Source organism: Sinocyclocheilus anshuiensis, unplaced genomic scaffold (assembly GCF_001515605.1).
Source record: "Sinocyclocheilus anshuiensis isolate Anshui unplaced genomic scaffold, SAMN03320099.WGS_v1.1 scaffold230, whole genome shotgun sequence".
Taxonomy (NCBI): Eukaryota; Metazoa; Chordata; class Actinopteri; order Cypriniformes; family Cyprinidae; genus Sinocyclocheilus; species Sinocyclocheilus anshuiensis.
The window spans coordinates 190,920-212,681 of NW_015546034.1; the positions used below are offsets into that span (position 1 = coordinate 190,920).

Consider the following 21,762-nt stretch of genomic DNA (forward strand, 5'->3'; position numbering starts at 1 on the left):
GTTTCACTTACCGTCTGCAGTTCTGAATAATGACCGGGATCTTTTATAGCTGGGACCGTTCCATCTTCCAGTATCAAACGATGTGCAAATCCAGCATCGAACTGGGCCTTGTTTATAAAGCATTTGTCAACAAACACACTTGCAAAACTCCGTTGCAGCCCCGGAAGAACAAACTACATCCACTGTTCACGTAACGCTGGGTTCTTTGGTAAGCTGAACAAGGTTATCTTTCCCTTACAGCCAAAAACACATCTCTTTAGAGACATTCTTCCTGAGTGAGTCCCGTGCAGCGCTGCTGAATGAAGCGCATTGATGGGCGCGCTCTTCCACACTTCTTTGGAGACATTCTTCTCGAGCGAGTCCCGTTCAGTGCAGCCGAATGAAGCGCGTTGATGGGCACACTCTTGCTCTCGCTCTGGTCGATGTGTGTGCATGGGCGTGCTTTTCCAGGAGAAATGCCCATATAAGGAGTTCCACCCTTCTTTATGTCATGGAGAGCCAAGCTTGAAAAAAAACCTCAAAACTTGTACAAAACCGGAAGGAGTATATTTGACACAGAAATACTCCGTTATACATTCATAATGTTTTTTGAAACTTTGGCCATGTTTAGCATGAGAATCCAACTCTTTAGCAGTATAAATAACTCAACATGCATGAAATAGCATTAGACCCCCCCGCTTTAAGGTTTTTGAAGAAAACCTTCCAGGATTTTTCTCCGTATAGTGGACTTCAACGGGGACCAACAGGTTGAAGGTCCAAATTGCATTTTCAGTGCAGCTTCAAAGGGCTCTACGCGAACCCATTCAAGGAATAACAGCCTTATCTAGTGAAACAATCTGTCATTTCTCACATCGCAGAGCTAGTGCAAGGCGAGCATTTGTGATTAAAAAGTATATACATTTATTTATTTTTTTTTTAGAAAATGTAAGATCGTTTCGCTAGACAAGACCTTATTACCCTTGGCTGGGATCGTGAGCATTACCTGAGCCTTTAAAACCACAAGTTTAGGCTGGTTTAAGCACTTTTTCAGTGGCGTTATTACTTTTGGATGAACAGAAATTCTGATTGCAAAGTCTATGCGCATTTCCAATGGTTTCTTCAATGTTTTCAACACAGACCAGCACTGACACTTCAGATAAAACATAACGAGTGATGGGTTGAGTTTGTCAGTCAGACAGACTTTACCTGTCTAAGAACAAGAAAGTGCATGGAAACTAGTGTCTCAAACTCTAAGAACAGTTTTCTTTAGATAAATATATTCTGCTACATCAGATCCGAGCGCAGAGTTTGTCGTGAGCGTGTGAGGGCATGTGCTGCCGCCCCGCTCACGCTGAGGAGAGCAGAACAGAGCTGCAGTTCGGTTGAGCACTGATTGCCCGAGTGATATATTTGCTGCATACACACACCAGACTTCCAATTGGCCCTTATCTGTCCTGAGTGTTTCATCAGCTCAGAGAGAGAGAGAGAGATGGGGAAGGAAGGACATTAAAATATGTCCATAGGCGAAAATCACTCCAGGCTCTTAGCTGGGCTGAACAGTGTGTGATTAGAGCTGCATGGGGAAATGATGCAGTGGCTGAATTTTCCTCTCATCGAGTTTCCTCAGTGGGGTACATAACCCTCTACGTCTGTCCCTCCCACTCTTTCTCTCATTTTCTTCCACCCTCCCTCCATCCTCTTTCTTTCTCTCCTTGGCGCAGTGCAGTCAGCACACTGCATTACCTGTTCCAAAGCCACCGGCCCGTCCCGCTCAGGGGAAAACCCCCCATTCCACCTCCATATATGGGGGGCTGCCTTGGGCAGTGTGCCCACTGCATATATGAGGGTTTTAAAACTGCAGTATGTGTGTGTGTGTGTTTGCAGCCGCAGCAAATATTTGCCTTTGCACTATGAGTTTCGCCCGAGTCCATTTGTTCAGCTTATCAGGATGTCCTCTGGTGAGAGAGCATTGTGTTGCAGTCATTGTTCATTGGGTTCAATAACAGTGCCAATGCTGATGGACAGGAGAATAGATTCCACCTCAGGCTTTTAGGACTCTGCGTTTGTTTGAATGTTCACTGTTAATGAGCTCAGTATCTTAGTCAGATGTTTCCCAACCACTACTACAGGAACGAGCTTGTCCAATCGAATGAGTAGAGTGAGACTCCACAAAATGTTATGTCGTGAGGAAGTTTGATTGTATGGCTGTGTTTTAGTGAGCCGTCTTACCGACCACAAATATTCGCATGATAATGATTTATTGGACATGCACATATTAGTTGTTTAAAAATCTAATGATTTTTGGGCATTTGGACATGTTCCAATATTAGCTGTTTAAAAATGTTGTTAGCTGCCTACTTAGACACATTTGAATGTTTGCTGTGTTTCAAAACCTACTGAGATGCCCATTTAAACAGAATTAGTCGGCACACTGGAACATTTTCTTGGCGTTATTGGACATTCAAATCTGTTTAAACACTAGCTGTTAAACAAAAACAACAAAAACCCTCCTACTTTATTTTTTATTTTTTGCATACTTGTGTATGGCTGTCTAAACATTGCTGCCTAAACCAGGCCCGGTTCTGTGGGGGTGCTAGAGGGTGCTAACCAAATCAATAGCACCCTCAGCTAAAGCTGTAATAATGGCATTTCATTGCAGATTTGGCAAACTATCCAGTGCTTTATGGTTTGCGCTCTGGAGATCGGTTTCTATTTCAACGTGTTTTTGCAGCGTTGAACAATGTAGCCAATCACAGACATATCTGTTACTTACTTAAAAGCAACAGCCAATCAGAGGCATTACAGTTAGAATCCACTCACCTCTCAAATCACCAGAGTTTTTGTTTAGGTATTGTGTTCAGTACGAATAATCTCATTATAACAAAGAGTAGACGCAATGAAAATAAGAGATTCATTGTGCATCGTAGAGAACTTCATTAATTATAACGTAACTTTGTGAGATTGCGATGAACTAAGATGAATGACAGCTTTTTAGTGATTATGAACGGAGCGCTGCACCATAGCAATGGATGGCACTAAAATCTTTATATACTGTATATATTAAGGTTAGAGCACCCTCAGTGATATGAGTCTGGAGCTGGGCCTGGCCTAAACTACGTTTTATGTTTTTTTTTTTCTTTCCTTAAATAATTTTGAATTTGACATGTTTGTATTTTTGCCCCCTCTCTTGCCTAAATAACATTTTTGGGTACATTGAAATGTTTGGTCCGAGATGCCTATTTAGACAGCATTGGTGGAATGTTATCTTATGAAAATTAACCATGGTTTTATTGTAGTAAAAGTGTTGAAACCATGTTTTTTTTGCATATTGATTACCATTTGTATAACCACAGTTTTACTACACTAAAACTACACTATGGTTAGTGTAGCAAAACCATGGCTAATTTGTGATTACCATGTTTTAACTATAGTAACCATGTTTTTTTTGTGTTTTTTTTTTGGTTTTATTTGTAGTAAAACCATGGTTAATTTTCATAAGGGTTATTACAGGCATGTTAGCATGTTTGCTTCTGATCTACATAGCTAGACTGCATTTTTGGCCATCATATACAAAAATGCTTTTTGTAAGGAGTAGGCAAGTCGCTAGGTTTCGAAACACAGCCTGTGTGTTTGTTTATTGATTTCTCCTAACAGAGTCTGTGATTGGTTGTATTGCAGTGTAATGTTTTTACAGTACAGGATGTCAGCCGTTCTCTCTCGACGTGTGTATTCTCTCCACAGTGAGCGGGCAGGCTGACGAAAGCTGTTGTGTGCTGTGGCGTGTCTTAGTTGCATCAGTTTCTCGTTCTTACTTTGGGGTGCTGTTTGTGGTTTCAGAGCATCTTTGCCCAGTTCCAGTTCAGCAGTGAGAAGGTGCTCCCATCGGACGCCCTGCGCAGCGCTCTGGCCAAAACCTTCCAAGACGAGCAGCGCTTCCAGCTGGGCATCATGGACGACGCGGCCGAGTGTTTCGTAAGACTTTCGTTTTATCCCCATTTCACCCCTTTCTTCCACACTTTCTCCATATAAGTTACTTTCTGTCTTTGCTGACACAATGATCAGCTTTACCTCCTCTCTTCTCATCCCTCTTTCTCTCTCAGGCATTTCCTCCTCTCACCTCTCCTCAACCCTACTTTCGTCTCTCCTCGCGTCCCCTTTCCCAGTTCTGTCTTTTTCCGCTCCTCTCTTGGATTTTGTCAACCTTGATCTCAGATTCCAGAGATGTTAGGTGTTGAATTTCAAGCACTGCTGCTTGTGCTCATCCTTGTGTGGTTTGAAGAGTGGTAGAAATGGAAACATGAAGTCTGAGCAGCGTAGGGAAAATAACTCCGGAGGAAAGCAGACAGCTGAAGTTTGACAACTTTTTGTAATATTCATAAATTACTCCATGCACTGAAAAAGATGTGTCTCGTGATGTTTCTGGCAGGAGTTTCTTTGGAGTTCTGTTGGATCTGTATCTTTGATAAGTATATTTGATTCAAAATGGCTGGCTGATAGGATTCTCTGAGAATACAACAAGACTTTAAATAAAACCGTCTGAGGTTGATTCATATTTAACTGTAAAGTAAATATGACTTCCGTTGTTGGGAGACAGATTTTGTCTACTATGTATGATCTTATGTAAATTCTTACTGTGTTTTTAGAGCTTTCTAACATAGCGGATGTTTTGTCAGCAATGTAAATACAATGGCAACAAAAAGTGGCTTAAAGACACACTTAAAGTGTCATAAAAAATATCAAATCAATTCACATTTGCAAAAAAAAAAAATACAATAGATTTCTTCTCAGAACTAACTTTTAGAACAATTCTGAGCCATCGTACAGTGACTTTTAATCACCAGGTGAATTTTAATGGTTTTAATAGCCAATTTCCCCAAGCAGAAAAGCCAAAGATACTTCATCATAATTTGGAACATTATATCTGTTTTAACATGTGAAATGCTTACAAAGAGCTAGGGCTGTAAAAATGACTGAAAAACTAAATTCGAATTTTCTACTTAAATATGATCAAAATTCAAATTATATTCGAATTTAAAAGGCATAATTTCAGTTAGCTTACATTAATTTTACATGGCTTTCTAAACATGCCACACTCTCTTGTGCCAGACGCGAGTGTAACGCTGATAGATGTCCCTCTAGAAAATGTGATAAATATGCGTTCTGTGTGAACAGCTTGGTTTCAGTTTTGACGTAAACAACATCTTCTCCACACTGATGCTCTTGTTTTCCGCAATATATTAAATGAACAACGTAGCAGTGCCGCATCTAGGGGGTTCAACTGGATAGGCATTAAAAGCATTAAAATGCAATGACACTTACATCGTCGTCGCATTTTGTGCGCCACTGATAGGCTGCTGATGGCAGATGCAGACCTAAAATTCCAATGCAACGGTTTTGCATTCGAATGTGGATTTTTTTTTTTATTTGACGAATATTCGAAATTCAAAATTTTTTTTTTGACAGCCCTACAAAGAGCTGTATTTCTTTTAAAAAAAGCCACTTGGTTCGATATTTGATTGGGTGATGCACAAAAAATGCATACATTTTTTAAGACTTTTGTTTTCAAAAACTTTTTGGGGCCACTGTATCTTTCTTGGATGAGGCAATTCTAGAATGCGTTTTGACAAGCTCAGTAAAAATGTTTTTACAAAAAAAGTCCATTAAAAGACATTCACATTCATCAACTGAAATGCAAGAGAGGCTTAACTACCACTCACAGGTCATTCCAGATTAGTGTGGGACTAGCATGTGGCTAAAATAGCAACTTGATAATCAAAAAGCAATGAAGTGAGCACACACATACTGCATGAAATACTCCATTTTAATTAGATCGGACTACTTTGAAGTGCTGAATAAAATATCTTAATTGGACATTTTTACTGAGCTTGTCACAATGCATTCTAGGATTACCTCATTCAAGAAGGATACAGTGGTCCCAGAAAGTTTCAACTCATTCTCATTAGAGGATCCATTTCAGTATTTCAGGCTTTTTTATTACGTTTTTATTTCTATTTTATTTTAAATGCATCTTTTCAGTTTAGTTTAGTTTTATTGACTTCGTCAAACTTAGTTTGTTTTGGTTTTAATATTTTAGTTTTTATTGTATCTTTTAGTGTATTTTAAAGCAGCCAAAGTTATTTTAAAAGGTTTTCCCATGTTACATTTCTCAGCACGTTCTAGTGTTACTAAAGGTTTTAAGTATTATAATAGTTTTATAATATACCATGTATCAAAAACTAAAATTACATTTTGGCTATTTTTATTTCATTTAGTTTTAGTTTTTTTCCAGTTATGTTACTTATAATTTCAGTTAACAGTTCAGAAAAAAAAAGTTTTTATTTAGTTTTGTTTTAGTTTTTATTACAAGTAATAAGATTTTTTTCTTATGTTCAAGAACTCCTAGATGGATTACAATAATATGAACAATGTAGACCAATTACAGTTAGAAATGGCTGATATTGAATCTAAGAACACATTGTTGTTGCCTGTGTAGACGGTAGACCGCTCATACACTCATTGGAGCTGTTTTTAAGTGGATATTTAGATTTATGGCCGTAGGCGTCATGGGCTTTACAGGCATATGGCAGCAGGAGTTGGCAGGTATATATACGGGCTCTGCTGTTGCTTAAAATGAGCTCGGATAGGATTATTAAGGATGTGGAAGCTTTCTATAAGGTCTTCCTGTACTCCTCAACCAACTCCTCTAATCCCCAGACCTGATTATTCGGCCCGGACCTGATTAAGGACCATAGATTGTGTTTATCTCACATTTATGTCCTTAAAGGACACACCGCGTGAGCATCAATACAGATAATTGCTTTTAAGCAAATAAGCAATTGAACGATCATTCATGGGAGAGCGGCTGAGCTGTCCAATCAAGATAGCTCGCCGAGAGACCCTGTGATTGGCTCCATCTTAAATAACCATTTATATGCAGCCAGTACTGTCTATGTCGGGGCTTTTCTGCCATAGATCTGTGAATGCAGCTGTGCTTACTCATAAGGTCACAAAAGACAGCATCATCAAAGTGTTATTTAGTTCAATTAGCACCTCGTCTGCAGTTCGGTAACAAAGGTCTGTTTCTGTCACGGGCTCATTATTTTTAGCTGAGGATCTGTTGAATGGAGCTGCCAAGATTTCTCCCATTTGTTTGACTGCTGCATTTGCGAGGCAGACGCAGGCATGGGGCCAAAGCGCTCGGCGCGCCATCCGTCTTTTAGATGCGACCCCTCTCCTCACGTGCACCAGACGACAGGCAGTACATTAGTGAAATGCCAACTCTTCATTTCTGCCTTGCTCCTCTGCACATCTGCACCCCTGCATAAATAGCTGCGTTATTATCTGAGCAGGAAATGAAATGCTCCATACACTAATGATTTGTTGTGTGATACTCAATGAGAAGTGTCTAGCGGAGGGCGTGAGATGTGATGTTTTTCAGAGTGAAAAATTAGGTTGAATGCAGTGTGTGAAAAGTCTATTTACAAGCTCAGTGAACTCAGAGTTATTAGTGTTGGGGAGTAGATAATTAGTACTTGTGGTACTAACTTACCTATATATTTTTTTAGTTGTTTGACTAGCTTAACTGTTTCAAGTCCTCTAGAAAACTTTTTTTTGCTAAGAGTAGTATAACATAATGCTGCTTTGCTGATTTTTTTTAAAGGGGGCATAACGCACACAGTTTCACCCAATCTCATGTTGATCTTGAGTACCTATAGAGTAGTGCTGCATCCTTCATATCTCCAAAAAATCTTTAGTTTTTTCATATTTATAAAAGAAAGATACAGCTTTACGATACTCTCCGGAAAAAGCCGAGCTCCTGGAGGCACACCGTGGGTGGTGCTAAAGAGTGACGAGCACTTGGGCGCCGAATGCCAACAAAACAGACATTTGATGCCGTTTCACTTACCGTCTGCAGTTCTGAATCATGACCGGGATCTTTAATAGCTGGGACAGCTCCATCTTTCAGTATCAAACGATGTGCAAATCCAGTGTCGAACTGGGCCTTGTTTATAAAACGTTCGTCAACAAACACACTTGTGAAACTCCGCTGCTGCTCCGGAAAAACAAACTGTATCCACTGTTTACATAACGCTGGGTTCTTTAGGAAGCTGAACAAAGTTATCTTTCCCTTACAACCAAAAACACACTTCTTTGGATTGGAGACATTCTTCCCGAGCAAGTCCCGTGCAGCGCTGCCACCGGATGAAGCACGTTGATGGGCGCGATCTCGCTCTTGCTCTGGTCGATGTGTGCGCGGGCGCGTTCTTCCGGGAGAAATGCCCATATAAAGAGTTCCACCCTCGTTCACGTTATTAAGAGCCATGATCGAAAAAAACTCTCTGAAACTTGTATGAAACTTTTTTTCGAAAAAAGATTTTTGGCACAGAAATACTCCAAATAGTTTTTTGAAACTTTGTCCATGCTTAGCATGAGAATCCAACTCTTTAACAGTGTAAACAACTCTGAATACATGAAACAGCATTGTACCCGCCCCCCCTTTAATAATATTGCACACAAAGAAAAAGTGTCCTAAATACTTCTTGAATGTACGTCTAATATACGTTGAACGTCTAAATACGTTGAATGTTTTACCAGCTTTATTTCTTGACAATAAATGCCACTTGTCATCCAAGATGACAGTGCAAGATTAATACATTATTTTTTCAGTAGCAGTGTTATTGCTACCTAAAACCGTTTAAAAAACGTTTATTGGAATAAAGCTGAAATAAAATAAAAATTAAATATTGGATGAAAAATTTAAAAACTTGGCTTGGCAACTAACTGAAAATAAAAGCAGTTAAAGTTAAAATTAATTAAAATTAAAATCAGTTAAAAAATGAAATATAAAAACATAGCTACTTTAACATACAACATACATACATACTTTAACATACTTATTAAATACTATAATACAATATAAATAAAACTAAAATAATGCTGTTCGGTAGTTTTAAAATAGTTATATGTAATAAAATTGGACTTCAATGCAATGTGTGTATATTTTCAAGAAAAAAGTTGTTAGCTGTTAAATTATTTAGTTTAATGCTGTTATACAGACGGACGGACGGACGGACGGACGGACGGATGGATGGATAGATAGATAGATAGATAGATAGACATTTTTATACAGTCACCAAAATGTACACATTCATATCTCATATTAATTAAGTCTCTCAACATACATTGTGTCTGGAATTAAGTTCCATATTCAATTTTAGGATTGACTGATGCACAAAGGGATGCTTCAGTCTAACTCTTATTTCCCTATAAATTAGTTTTCAAGTTTTATTAGTTATATCTAGTATACATATTTTGTAAATTTAATGCTGTCACCTTTAATATTTCTGTACCTGGTAAACTGTGCTCTGATTTCAGAAGTAATTTATATTATTTAATAGTTATATATACAACTATTTTGTTGCCTTAGATTTAATGAAGCTGCTGTTGCTTAGTCATTTTATAGTGTAGCTAGCTACTTTTTCAAATTTGCAGCCTGACTGTAGTTTAACTGTTTTGATTAAAACTGAGTAGCATGTAGCTTGGGGAGCTTTGGTTTTAAAGTAGTTTCTCCAGCAGTGGTAGTTGTAGGGGTGTTGCAAACGTGGTCCGCGGCTGTTAGCGAGATGAAAGGAAGGGAACTAGAGATTTGATATATGGTCTTATTCACCTCTCTCACTTTCTCTCCCACTCCCTCATTCACCCTGTATTCCTTTGTCAGGAACTTGCAGTGTGATCGATTCATTTTAAATTTGTTCAGCCAGGGAATCAAAAGGACTCTTATGAAAAATAGATGTGTTGTTCTCACTTGATCAGATTAACGTGAAGTGAGTGCTGACAGAGAAAAATGAATATAAGAGCCGGACCACACAACTCGCTCGCTCTGACACACATACACAAACACCCGTTCAAAGATGCCTCACTGTTTAAATGCTGCAGAAATAGCCTGCGTGCTGTATTGCACTGGAGCTAAACATCTTGTTCCAGAATTGTTTATCAGAGCCAGATCAAAGGAACGAGAAAGCCAATGCTCTCACACACACACACCGACTCATATAGAAACGATCCAAACTGTTTGTGTTGGTTTTCTTCAGGAGAACCTCCTGATACGGATCCACTTCCACATCTCGGATGAGACCAAGGAGGACATCTGCACAGCCAAGCACTGCATCCCACATCAGAAGTTTGCCATGACACTTTTCGAACAGGTTGGTGGGGGATATTATCTGTTTTTTTGGGGTTTTTTTGTGCATTTTGTGTGGTGCCTAACATGTATTCTAATTGTGTTTACTCTCTCTTCCAGTGTGTTTGTAATAATTGTGGAGCCACATCGGATCCTCTCCCCTTCATTCAGATGGTGCACTACATCTCCACCACATCTCTCTGGTAAGTGTAGGACCACGTTTTCATATCTTCCATACAGTACATATGGTTTTGCTCATAGAGACTAATTAGCTCTGTTCCAAAGCAAAACTTTGTGAGATGACTAGCTGCTTACTGCCTACATAGACAGCTGCTTTCTAAGTCAGCATCCTAAAATTATAATATAATTGAGAGATTTGGAACTCTCTACATAGACTGCAACTCCACTCAAATAGCACTTTGAGTGCATTTATTCTTAGCATGTTTGCTAAGCTAAGAATACAATACAATTTGGGGTCAGTCATTTTTTTTTGAAAGACATGAATGCTTTTTCAGCAAGGATGCATTAAATTTAACAGTAATAACAATTATAATCTTACAAAAGATTTTTGTTTCAAATGCTGTTTTTTTTTTTTTTACATTCTTTTGATTAAAAAATCTTGGAAAAGATGGCACAGAAGCACAACTGTTTTCGATATTGATAATAATGAGAAATGTTTCTTGAGCACCAAATCAGCATATTAGAATGATTTCTTAAGGATCACGTGACAGTGAACACTGAAGTAATGGCGGCTGAAAATTTGAAAGAGTTATTTTAAATTGTAATAATATTTCTCAATAATCCTGTTTTTACAAACAGGTTTTTAGCAAATAATTGCAGACTTAGACTTTTTTCCAAGACATTACAAAAACTTGCGGACCCAAAACTTCTGAATGGTATATTTAGTGCTTGAAAATAATTAGGTGCGTCCCAATTTGCGAACTTGTGCATTACTCTATGCCGTTTTGTAGTGTAAGTAGTGCGAGCAGTGTGTTCACATTAAAAATTCTAAAAAGAAAAATTGCACTTTAAATACCCGGATGATGTACTTAACAAACCGAGAAAAAAAAAACGAAGTGTGGAATGTTGGACATTTCATGCACACATGTGTCAGCTTTAATTACGTAGTAGAGGGGGAGGGGCTATCAGACTTAGATTATGAATGACAAAATAACCTTATATAATTCATACACTACACAGTTGAGTTCATAGTGCATAAGTACATAGTGAATAAGTGTATAGTGCGTCATTTGGGACGCAAGTAGTGTGAAAAAAGCACTTGAGGTTAAGGGCCAGTTTTACTAACAGCTTGTGCCAGTGCAAACCGTCTTTTGGCGTTAAAATAGTACTGTCAGGTTTTACTAAAGACGCGCAGTGAAGAATTTGCGCTGAAAAGGCCTGACCTCATTGAATATGCATTTCTAGAAGTTTCCCTTTCAGACGCAAGATTTATGGGAGGAGAGTATTCAAATGAATCACGCGACGCGATTTACTAACGTTTGCGCTCGTCAAATTAGGAGACATGCAATACCAGGTCTATCAAAACTTCTATTTTTTGGCCTCCGGTTCTTTTCAACGTACTGTGGCTTCTTTATTTCTTTATTCTTTATTTGCAACTACGCTAATTTGCACTGCGCTTGGTATATTGCGTTGGTCGATATGTAAATGAGATGTTACGTCTGTGTTCTTTAATTTACGTGTTGTTAGTAAATCACCCGCAGAAATTTCCACACCCATCGGCGCTCTTTTGGAATTGCACTCTTGCACTACTTTGCCCTTTTTAGTAAAACTAGCCCTAGTTGTCTTACTCGAGAGCCCAGTGACAATAGCACCCTGTTAAGTGTTGATTTTTCAGTCTTCATTTACCCTCTCAAATCTTGAACCATTTGGCCATACTACTGCCAACTAGGGATATGCCGGTATCAATTTTTCATGTTGCGATTAATTGCGGTCAGAGTGCACACGCTTTCACGCAGCATACAGCGGTGTTGTGCATTTTGACCAGTTGATGGGAAAAGTATTCTTAAAATGCATTCAAAATTTGGAATAATTTGTAATATATAATTATTCACGGTATTTAGAAGTGCCCACGATAACAATATCGTGCATATCCATTACCGTGATATATCGCATTACCGAATACCGGCACAAGTCTACTGCCAACCATTATGTCTTGCCCTTCACTGTTTTGGCTCAGTTTGCCTTGTGCTGCAAAAATGATGGATATTCTCGTGGTTGAGGGTGATCTATTGGGACTTAGTGAGGTGTGCGACCGTGTGTACGCCGTTTAGTGGTGAAAACGGACGATTGTGGCTCCTGTCACTTTGATGTTGAGTGAGGGTTTCGATTTACACATCAGACTGGAAACTGAAGGTAACTTCCACAGTGTTTATCGGGTAAGTGAGCCACCAGCTCCAACTGAATGCTGAAGCCGACCTGCTGGACTGGAATGAGGCTCTATATCATGGGTTATTAGCTGTCATCGTACATATCAGACCCGTGAGAGCCATCTGCTAGAGCTATGTACAGGAAATGGACCCTCCACAAACCTCTCCCTCATGTCCTATTCTCCCACTCTAATGTATAGATTGTTACACACGTGCCACACACACACTCACTCCGCAGTAAATCGTGTGCTTTGCCATGTGGCTCGTGTGGCAGTAAATGATAGTACAGTGTGTTCCTTCACTCCTGGATGCGTGTACCCCTGTACAGCCTTGAATTCTCACACGACGGTTTTCATATGAACACACACTCTCAAACTCACACCAGAAAACAAAGACTACGCAATATGCTCAAAATCCTAACTCAGTGTTTTTCATCCAGAAACAAAGCTGCTAAACCAAACTCGCACATACCATGGAAACAATGGAACTCATTGCATTTATTTATTTCTCTCTTTTGTGAAACAGAGGCTTACATTTATCATTCTGATAACACTGATTTACAATCCTACACTATAAACTACACATCTATCTACGCATGGCAAATTTGGGATTCCAATCAAATGCGCATCCAAATGAAATGCATGTTAAACTTACCATATACATAATTTTATTCAAGGTTTGTTTATTCAGTTGTTTGCCAGGTCGCATTTACATAGAACTCTATTGCAGTGCAAATTACACCATACTTTTTAATCTTCCATGAGCATAAATGGATAACTAATTAAATAGAAACCTGAATAAATAAAGCTGTAATGCCAAACAACAGTGCAACTTTTTAATAGTTATATCAACACACCTATCATGTAAAGTGGTTTAGACACTAGAATCGATCAGAAATTTGCAGTAGCATCATGCAATTCATAAATAATTTGCAAAAAGTGAATGTACTGAAATAGCCACTTTGACCTTGAATCACACTTCACATTGTTTAGCATGCAGTGTTTATGATCTCAGATTACCACTCATCATATTCAACACATTAATAATGATGTTAAGAGGGTGGATGGCATCATCCTTTTTTCCTTTCTGGCATGTTTCCTGCATATCCATCCATCTATATAATCTACAGTATGGCATGCATTATCATTCGCTGGGTGACATATGATGGTAATGTAATATTAGCTGTCATCGTACATATCAGACCCGTGAGAGCCATCTGCTAGAGCTATGTACAGGAAATGGACCCTCCACAAACCTCTCCCTCATGTCCTATTCTCCCACTCTAATGTATAGATTGTTACACACGTGCAACCTTCGTCTGCCATATTTTACGTCTTTTTCTCTCTTTATCCATCCCTGTGTTCCAACATATAAATCCCACGTAAATACACACACATCTACTCTTACAGCTTCCTGAAAATGTTCTTACCTGCTGTATTTCATTCTGAGGGCTCCTCGACCCATCTGATGTTTAGACCATATTAATTCCGTGTCTCCAATGAGCACTGAGGACACAGATAGGACATTACCCATCACTCCCCATGGAATCTTGTCCCCGGCCCCTTCATTATGCCCACTCTATAAGACAACAGAAAAAATCTGTATCAGCATCAGCATCTGAGGCTCCCACATGATTCAGAATTTCACTTTCTTGATTTATTATGCATTGCCAAATAATAGAATAGTTTGACCCCCCACTAAGGCCCTGATTTATTAAGATCTCAAATAAAGGCTACTAGTATGCCATCTGTCAAATTGTATGTGTACTGAGTTAGGGCATTATTTTTGTAACAATAATTGCACATACTATAAAGTCTGTGAATTGCACATACTGTAAATGTCATAGCCACAATACCAACATGGTGTTTAATTATTTAAAACTAAAGGGTTTTTCTCATTTCCTGAAAAGTAGTGGGTTTGGACATAAACGGTTCTGGTAAATATGATTTATTTGTAATATATATGTATATATTTATAGAAAACTTGATAGGATGAAAATACATATTACATGAATTCTTATTTATTTATTTTTTATATTTTTTATATCATACTTTTAAGCTTGAATGTATTTTTTATATACACACACAAGCTTTTACCATCTTTATTTTGTGTCTTATTGTATGACCTTGACCAGGGAAGTAGATCAGGTTTTCATTGATACAAGCATTTTTCTTTACATGAAACATTAAAAGTTGGATGTTAAAATCCCACAAAAAGCACCCAAGGATCTGTTGTGACAGGCTGAATAAAAAACACATAGATTTAGACATCCCTTATTGATTTCTGTATCAGATATAAAAGCAACAATTCTCTTTCTTTGAAAATGGATAATGGAATCTCATGCACAGATATTTCACTTGCTGAATTTGAAATTGCTGAATACGTATTAACCTTTACCATTTCACACACAGTTTGCTGGCTTTGCATTGCACACATGCATAAAAACATGCAGTCTCTCTCCTCTCTTACGCTCACAAACACACACACACACTCACTCCACAGTAAATCGTGTGCTTTGACATGTGGCCGTGTGGCAGGAAATGATAGTACAGTGTGTTCCTTCACTCCTGGATGGAGTGAGTTCAAGGCTGTACCCCTGTACAGCCTTGAATTCTCACACGACGGTTTTCATATTAACACACACTCTCAAACTCACACCAGAAAACAAAGACTACGCAATATGCTCAAAATCCTAACTCAGTGTTTTTCATCCAGAAACAAAGCTGCTAAACCAAACTCGCACATACCATGGAAACAATGGAACTCATTGCATTTATTTATTTCTCTCTTTTGTGAAACAGAGGCTTACATTTATCATTCTGATAGCACTGATTTACAATCCTACACTATAAACTACACATCTACCTACGAATGGCACATTTGGGATTCCAATCAAATGCACATCCAAATGAAATGCATGTTAAACTTATCATATACATAATTTTATTCAAGGTTTGTTTATTCAGTTGTTTGCCAGGTCGCATTTACATAGAACTCTATTGCAGTGCAAATTACACCATACTTTTTAATCTTCCATGAGCATAAATGGATAACTAATTAAATAGAAACCTGAATAAATAAAGCTGTAATACCAAACAACAGTGCAACTTTTTAATAGTTATATCAACACACCTATCATGTAAAGTGGTTTAGACACTAGAATCGATCAGAAATTTGCAGTAGCATCATGCAATTCATAAATTGACCATTTTTGTGCAAATCGTTCACATTACCATCATATGTCACCCAGCGAATGATAATGCATGCGATACTGTAGATTATATAGATGGATGGATATGCAGGAAACATGCCAGAAAGGAAAAAAGGATGATGCCATCCACCCTCTTAACATCATTATTAATGTGTTGAATATGATGAGTGGTAATCTGAGATCATAAACACTGCATGCTAAACAATGTGAAGTGTGATTCAAGGTCAAAGTGGCTATTTCAGTACATTAACTTTTTAATTGCAAAAAGAGCCATACGTTTAACATGATGAAAAAGAACATAATTTTTTTTTCAGTATGACCATAATTTTCAACTAAAGCACACTGAATAATGCTGAAATTAAGACAGCGAGAGAAAGGGTAGACCTGTCTGTCTGATGTAAATTAGTGTCTGCATATAGGTTGTATTTAGCCCTCAAGGGACTGTCTCGGCACATTTCCTCCATGCAGACATGCTGACAGACGCTTCATGTGTGCAGATATGCTGCATGTCAAATGGATGCTATAACGCTTAGCTTAAGGAAACATTAGCCAGTAAAGTACACTGATTTCTGCACAGGCCTGCGGCTTCTGTCCTTATGGAGACCATGTAGAGATGGAACAGAGAATGAGTGCTGCTACATTAGTTTCTGATGTCTTCTAGGGAATAGTGATCTATGGACGATATATAACATCTGCGTAGACTAAAGTTTTTGGGCAGTTGAAAAAATTTAACACTGAGCTGTATTATACTTTTAATTATGGTTCAACATTATTGTATGTAGAGTTGTGTGTGTATTTCCTGTCAGTGGTGTTAACACTGGTGCTTGAGGACACGTCTGTCTCTTATTCCCTCTGCTGCAGTAACCAAGCTGTGCGAATGCTGGAATGTAAGGAGAAGCCCACGCCTGACATGTTTGGAGAGCTTCTCCGCAACGCCAGCACCATGGGCGACCTGCGAAACTGTCCGGTGAGTACATGCATGCATACATGTCTAACTGCTGTTTTTTTCTAACTTAACGTTTTTCATGCTTAACATCTCATTAAAATTTTCATATCTGTTTTTTTAGATAGTTTAATGTATAAAGAATTTGAGTAATAGCTCAATGGGCCACCTACAAATCAGTGTCCGATGCTTGAGAAGGAGGCTACAGCTTTATGACTGTAGGGACTCTGAACATGTGGTTGATTTCAAGGGACCGGAACACCTGTGGCTGACCAGAGAAATGTTGAGAGGCGTACGTTTTTTTTTTTCTCATGAGAAAATGTTAAGAAAACAAGACAGTAAAAGGACCTCTTAATGCTTTATTTTTTTAATGAATTTGAATTATTAAATGAAATAAATTTATTTTGTGAGAATAAAGACACTGTGGAGTGCTAGATGAGACATGAAACAAGCATATGGAGGACTAGGAGTAACACTTAAAATAAAATGAAGGAATAATAAATGTCTTAGATGCTTTTCTTTGTTGTTTTGTCAAATGCTTTTCTTTATCCATTTCTAAGTTGAGTAAAAAGAAAAAAAGTAATTGGACAGTTCTCTTGTTGGGGTGACCACTTAGGTTTTGACTCAAAAATACAATTTAAATTGCATTAAAAAAATAATTTACTATTTTGTTGTATTTAATTACATTTTAAAACATTAAAGGGATCATATGATGTTGCTAAAAAGAACATTATTTGGTGTATTTGGTGTAATGAAATGTGTTTATGCGGTTTAAGGTTCAAAAAACACATTATTTTCCACATACTGTACATTATTGTTTCTCCTCTATGCCCCGCCTTTCTGAAACGCGTCGATTTTTACAAAGCTCATCGGTCTGAAAAGCGAGGTGTGCTCTGATTGGCCAGCTATCCAGTGCATTGTGATTGGCCAAATACCTCAAGCGTGTGACGGAAATGTTACGCCCCTTACCATATTGTGATGCCCTGTCCGGCCAGAGCGACGATTCAAAAACATGAAAACCCATTATAAGCGAGGCATTTGTTGCATCCAGTGGGGACATAATTACGGATTATAATGACTTATACTGTCTTTTTACGCGTTGCATTGCATCGCGCCGCGTAAACATAAAACCATGTCTGCATTTGTGATCGGAGAAATGACAAACAACAAGCACTACTCTACACTGTTCAAAACTCGCGTTTGAATCATCAGTGGCAAATTCTTTAAATATAAAAAACATCACTGAAACACACAGCGCCTTCACGACATGGCGGCAGCAACAATACTACAGCGAGAATAAAAGTTACGCCTTCTTTCTTTGCGTGAACATTTGGGTGGCGTTATGCAAATCTTCCCACATCGTGACGTAGACATGTGGGGGCGTGTTAGAACGAGCCGTTTTAGGTAGGCGTGGTTGACTCTTAACTTTTATAAAGAATATCTCTTTGGATTTGAGACTTTAGTCTTTGCAACTTTACAGATCTTCTTTATGCACCAAGAGCTTGTAACACTCCAAAGAGAAAGGAAAAATTGAAATCGCATCATATGACCCCTTTAATTAAATAAACAATTTTAAATATGTCAATTTATTTGTCAGTTTATAAGTGATTAATTTATTTCCATTTTATGTTGAATTAATGTGAATTAATAAATTAATATCTTTTACTAAGTGTCACTCCTAGTCCTCCACACATATCGGATGTCTGGAGCAACGCTGAAATATACAGTACAGTTTAGTTGATTGGTTTGGCCAATCAGGATCAAGTATTCCATAAAGTGTGTAATATTGTCCTTTTAAAATAAAAGCCTAATTTTCACCATCCAGTCAAATCCCATTGGATAAAATTATTTCATGCCTTCAATAGTCTGTCACTTAGTTTGATTTTGACTTTGCCCGTTAACTTGATCTTCACCCAAGTGATTCAATACAAACCCTTTTTCAAGCCACCCAGATACTCATTTAAGCTCTGCTGTTCACGTGGAAGCATAAAGACCGTCTGTTCTTTGCCCGAGAGAGTTTTGCTCACTGCTCCTCTCCTCTATACAGACGACAGACCCACAACACACACACACTCACACACACACACACACACACACACACACACACACACAGACAGAGACAGTCCTACCCTATTACACACCAGCTGCCGATCAGCTCTTACCACACACTGTGCACCCTCACCCCGCCAAAGGAGGCGGATGATTTCATCAACCCAAACACGCTCCAGCATCATTCAGCGTGCTTACGGAGAAACCCATATCAGCTCTTTACAGTCTGCTCCGTACCAAATCAGTGAAATGAGTCAAAATTCAGTTGAGCTGAAATCCATTCTTTCATTTCCAGTGAGTTTCCATTTGTCGATTCCCTGAAATGGCTTTATTGAAATGCAGCTGAGATCGGTAGTTTGTAACGTCACTGCTCTTTAGAAGCTTAGTCGTCTGGCCCTGAAAGCATGTGTTTGTCTGGATTCCCAGCGCTTGGCAGGGCAGACTGCGGAGCTGAGGCTAACAATGATCTCTAATGGGACACTGTGTGTCTGTCCCAAAAGCTCAGCAGTGCTGCCGCTGCTGGCTGTTCATTGGCTGCCTCGCTTGTGTGTGTTTGTCTGTGATGGAGCGACTGAGGCAGAGAGAGAGAGAGAGAGGCTGGTTCTGAGAACTGGGCTCTTTGTCTAATCCCTTCCTGCCCAGGTCTGATGCCAGCCTGTTTGCCACCCCGCTGCCCGCTCCACAAAGGCAGTGCTCGGCTAGGTTTTTGTACGTTGAGGGAAGGGGTCAGGCTGGCAGTGGTGCTCATCGCCAGAGCCTGTTTCCGTATACCGCTGCCAAAGCGCTCGACAGAGGGCGGTGACTCAAAGAGCACAGCTAGAACATTGGGTGCCGAACATAAGGCCCTGCTGGACTGTGTTGCCCTGTTTGAAGCGTTCCTTTAATCTCTCCTTCACCTTTTCTCTCTCTTGCACACACATGCACATGTGATCAAGATGCCCTCTTTTTTTTGCCTCATCGTTTCAGAATAACTGTGGTGAGATGTTACGGATTCGGCGGGTTCTGATGAACTGCCCGGAGATCATCAGCATCGGCCTGGTGTGGGACTCGGATCACTCTGATCTAGCCGAAGACGTCATCCACAGCCTGGGCACGTGCCTCCGATTGGGTGATGTAAGACTCTTGCATGCACGGACAACACACTATCATTGTTCCTTTTTGTCACCATTTCAACGCAATAACCTTGAGCTTCCAGCTCCCTCTCTCTTATGCACAGTTCAGGACAAGAGGAGGAAACACAGTGTACTCTTTGTCACATTCAATATCTCTGTGGCCCCACTGTTACAGCATTCTCACATCAACTTCACGGCAGGGTTGTGTGCCATTCTGTGTTAAACAGAATGCAGAACTTGAATTTAAGTGCATAAAAAATAGAATGAAATTCAAAGAGACTAATATAACAAGTGTTTTCATGCACACAGCATATGGAATAATGGCTGCCTAAAACTCAGCTTTTCCATCACAGGATAAAATACTTTTTAAAATATATTAATGTAGTTGGAATCATATTTCACAATATTATAGTTTTACTACATTTTTCATCAGATAAATGCAGGCTTGGTGAGATTAAGAGAATAAGTGATAATAATAATAATAAACTATGATTATTATAATATTTGTTGGTGTTAATATTATATTTGTTACATTTTTATTCATGTTATCTGTCAAAACACTTAGTTTACCAAAATGTTATTATTTATTCCATATGTTATGTAGTAAATAAATAAAAATTTTGATGTGACTGTTTGTTTATTTTTATAAAATTGCATTTTGTATCTTATGGCATAATTGAAATCTATTTGGATACCTGTCTTTTGAACTTAAATGACTATTTATTAGGAAATAAATGGGCATAATTTGCCAGAATGAATGATATAATTATGTTTTATTGCTAAAATAATGAAATTGTTCTGTTGTGTTTTTTAAAAAATTGCAATTCAGTGAAATCCTCCTGTCACTGCAATTCAAAGTACATCAATTACGTCTAATTCAACATCCTGTGTATGTGTGACCAATTCCATTCAAATTCACACTCATGACTTGAAAGAGAGACAATTCTTTAATACATTTTTAACCCTTATTGAAGGGACCTTGTTTAGAGATACGCTAAATCTGATTGGTCCTCACGGACAATTCTCTCTTTATGTGCCCGCCCTCCAGCTGTTCTACCGTGTGACAGATGAGAGGGCCAAACAATCGGAGCTCTACCTTGTGGGCATGGTTTGCTACTACGGCAAGCATTACTCCACCTTCTTCTTCCAGACCAAGATACGCAAGTGGATGTACTTCGATGATGCACATGTGAAGGAGGTAATGACGTGTCTGTCTCTGGCAGCTGATTCTAGAGTTTCTAATTGTGAATGGAGTGTGCGGTTAAGTCTGAATGTACCAAACCGTCACAGATCGGACCTAAGTGGAAGGATGTGGTGTCGAGATGTATAAAAGGCCACTACCAGCCACTTCTGCTGCTGTACGCTGACCCCCGAGGAACGCCCGTGTCATCGCAAGACATGCTGGCAGCGCAGCTGGACCTGCACCACAGTAGCAAGGCCGGCTATGACAGCGAAGACTCCGGTGAGACTAAGAGGAACTGAGAGGCGGGACGGAGAGGTAGAGGGTTAAACAAAAAAGAAACAATACTACTTATCATCGCTTATTCTTAGAATCAGATGAAGGAATAGTTCACTTAAAAATGAAAATACAGTCAATCCAAATCCATATAAAACATGAAAAAACAAAGGGCTAATTTTAAAGATTGTGATTGGTCTTTTCCATTAATTTAGGTTTGAATGGGTACTAAAGTTTTCAAGCTTGAAAATAAGTCCAAAACATCATAAGAGTGGTCAATACAGCGCTAAAACATACAGTAGATTTTTTCAACAGAAAAAACTGTTTAGTTTATTTAACTGTCCTTGGTGCATTCATGAGAGATGTAGCGATGTCTGAATAATTCTTTTGAATCAGATCTTTTCACTGAATCAGATGATCTTGTTCATTCATGCAATGGCCTGAT

General features: G+C 38.7%; 1 protein-coding gene across 7 annotated transcripts in view; it reads left to right on the forward strand.

Annotated features, from left to right (window-relative positions):
* usp54b (ubiquitin specific peptidase 54b) overlaps positions 1-21,762 on the forward strand; it is a 127,458-nt gene that overhangs the window by 80,455 nt on the left and 25,241 nt on the right. For 6 of the 7 annotated variants that reach the window (XM_016499915.1, XM_016499919.1, XM_016499912.1 and 3 more), the window contains 7 exons: positions 3,817-3,951; positions 10,071-10,184; positions 10,280-10,362; positions 16,616-16,724; positions 19,716-19,862; positions 20,910-21,059; positions 21,152-21,323. In XM_016499915.1, coding sequence (XP_016355401.1) covers positions 3,817-3,951; positions 10,071-10,184; positions 10,280-10,362; positions 16,616-16,724; positions 19,716-19,862; positions 20,910-21,059; positions 21,152-21,323 — 910 coding nt within the window. The remainder of the gene's footprint in view (positions 1-3,816; positions 3,952-10,070; positions 10,185-10,279; positions 10,363-16,615; positions 16,725-19,715; positions 19,863-20,909; positions 21,060-21,151; positions 21,324-21,762) is intronic. The other variant, XM_016499913.1, reaches the window with a different exon arrangement.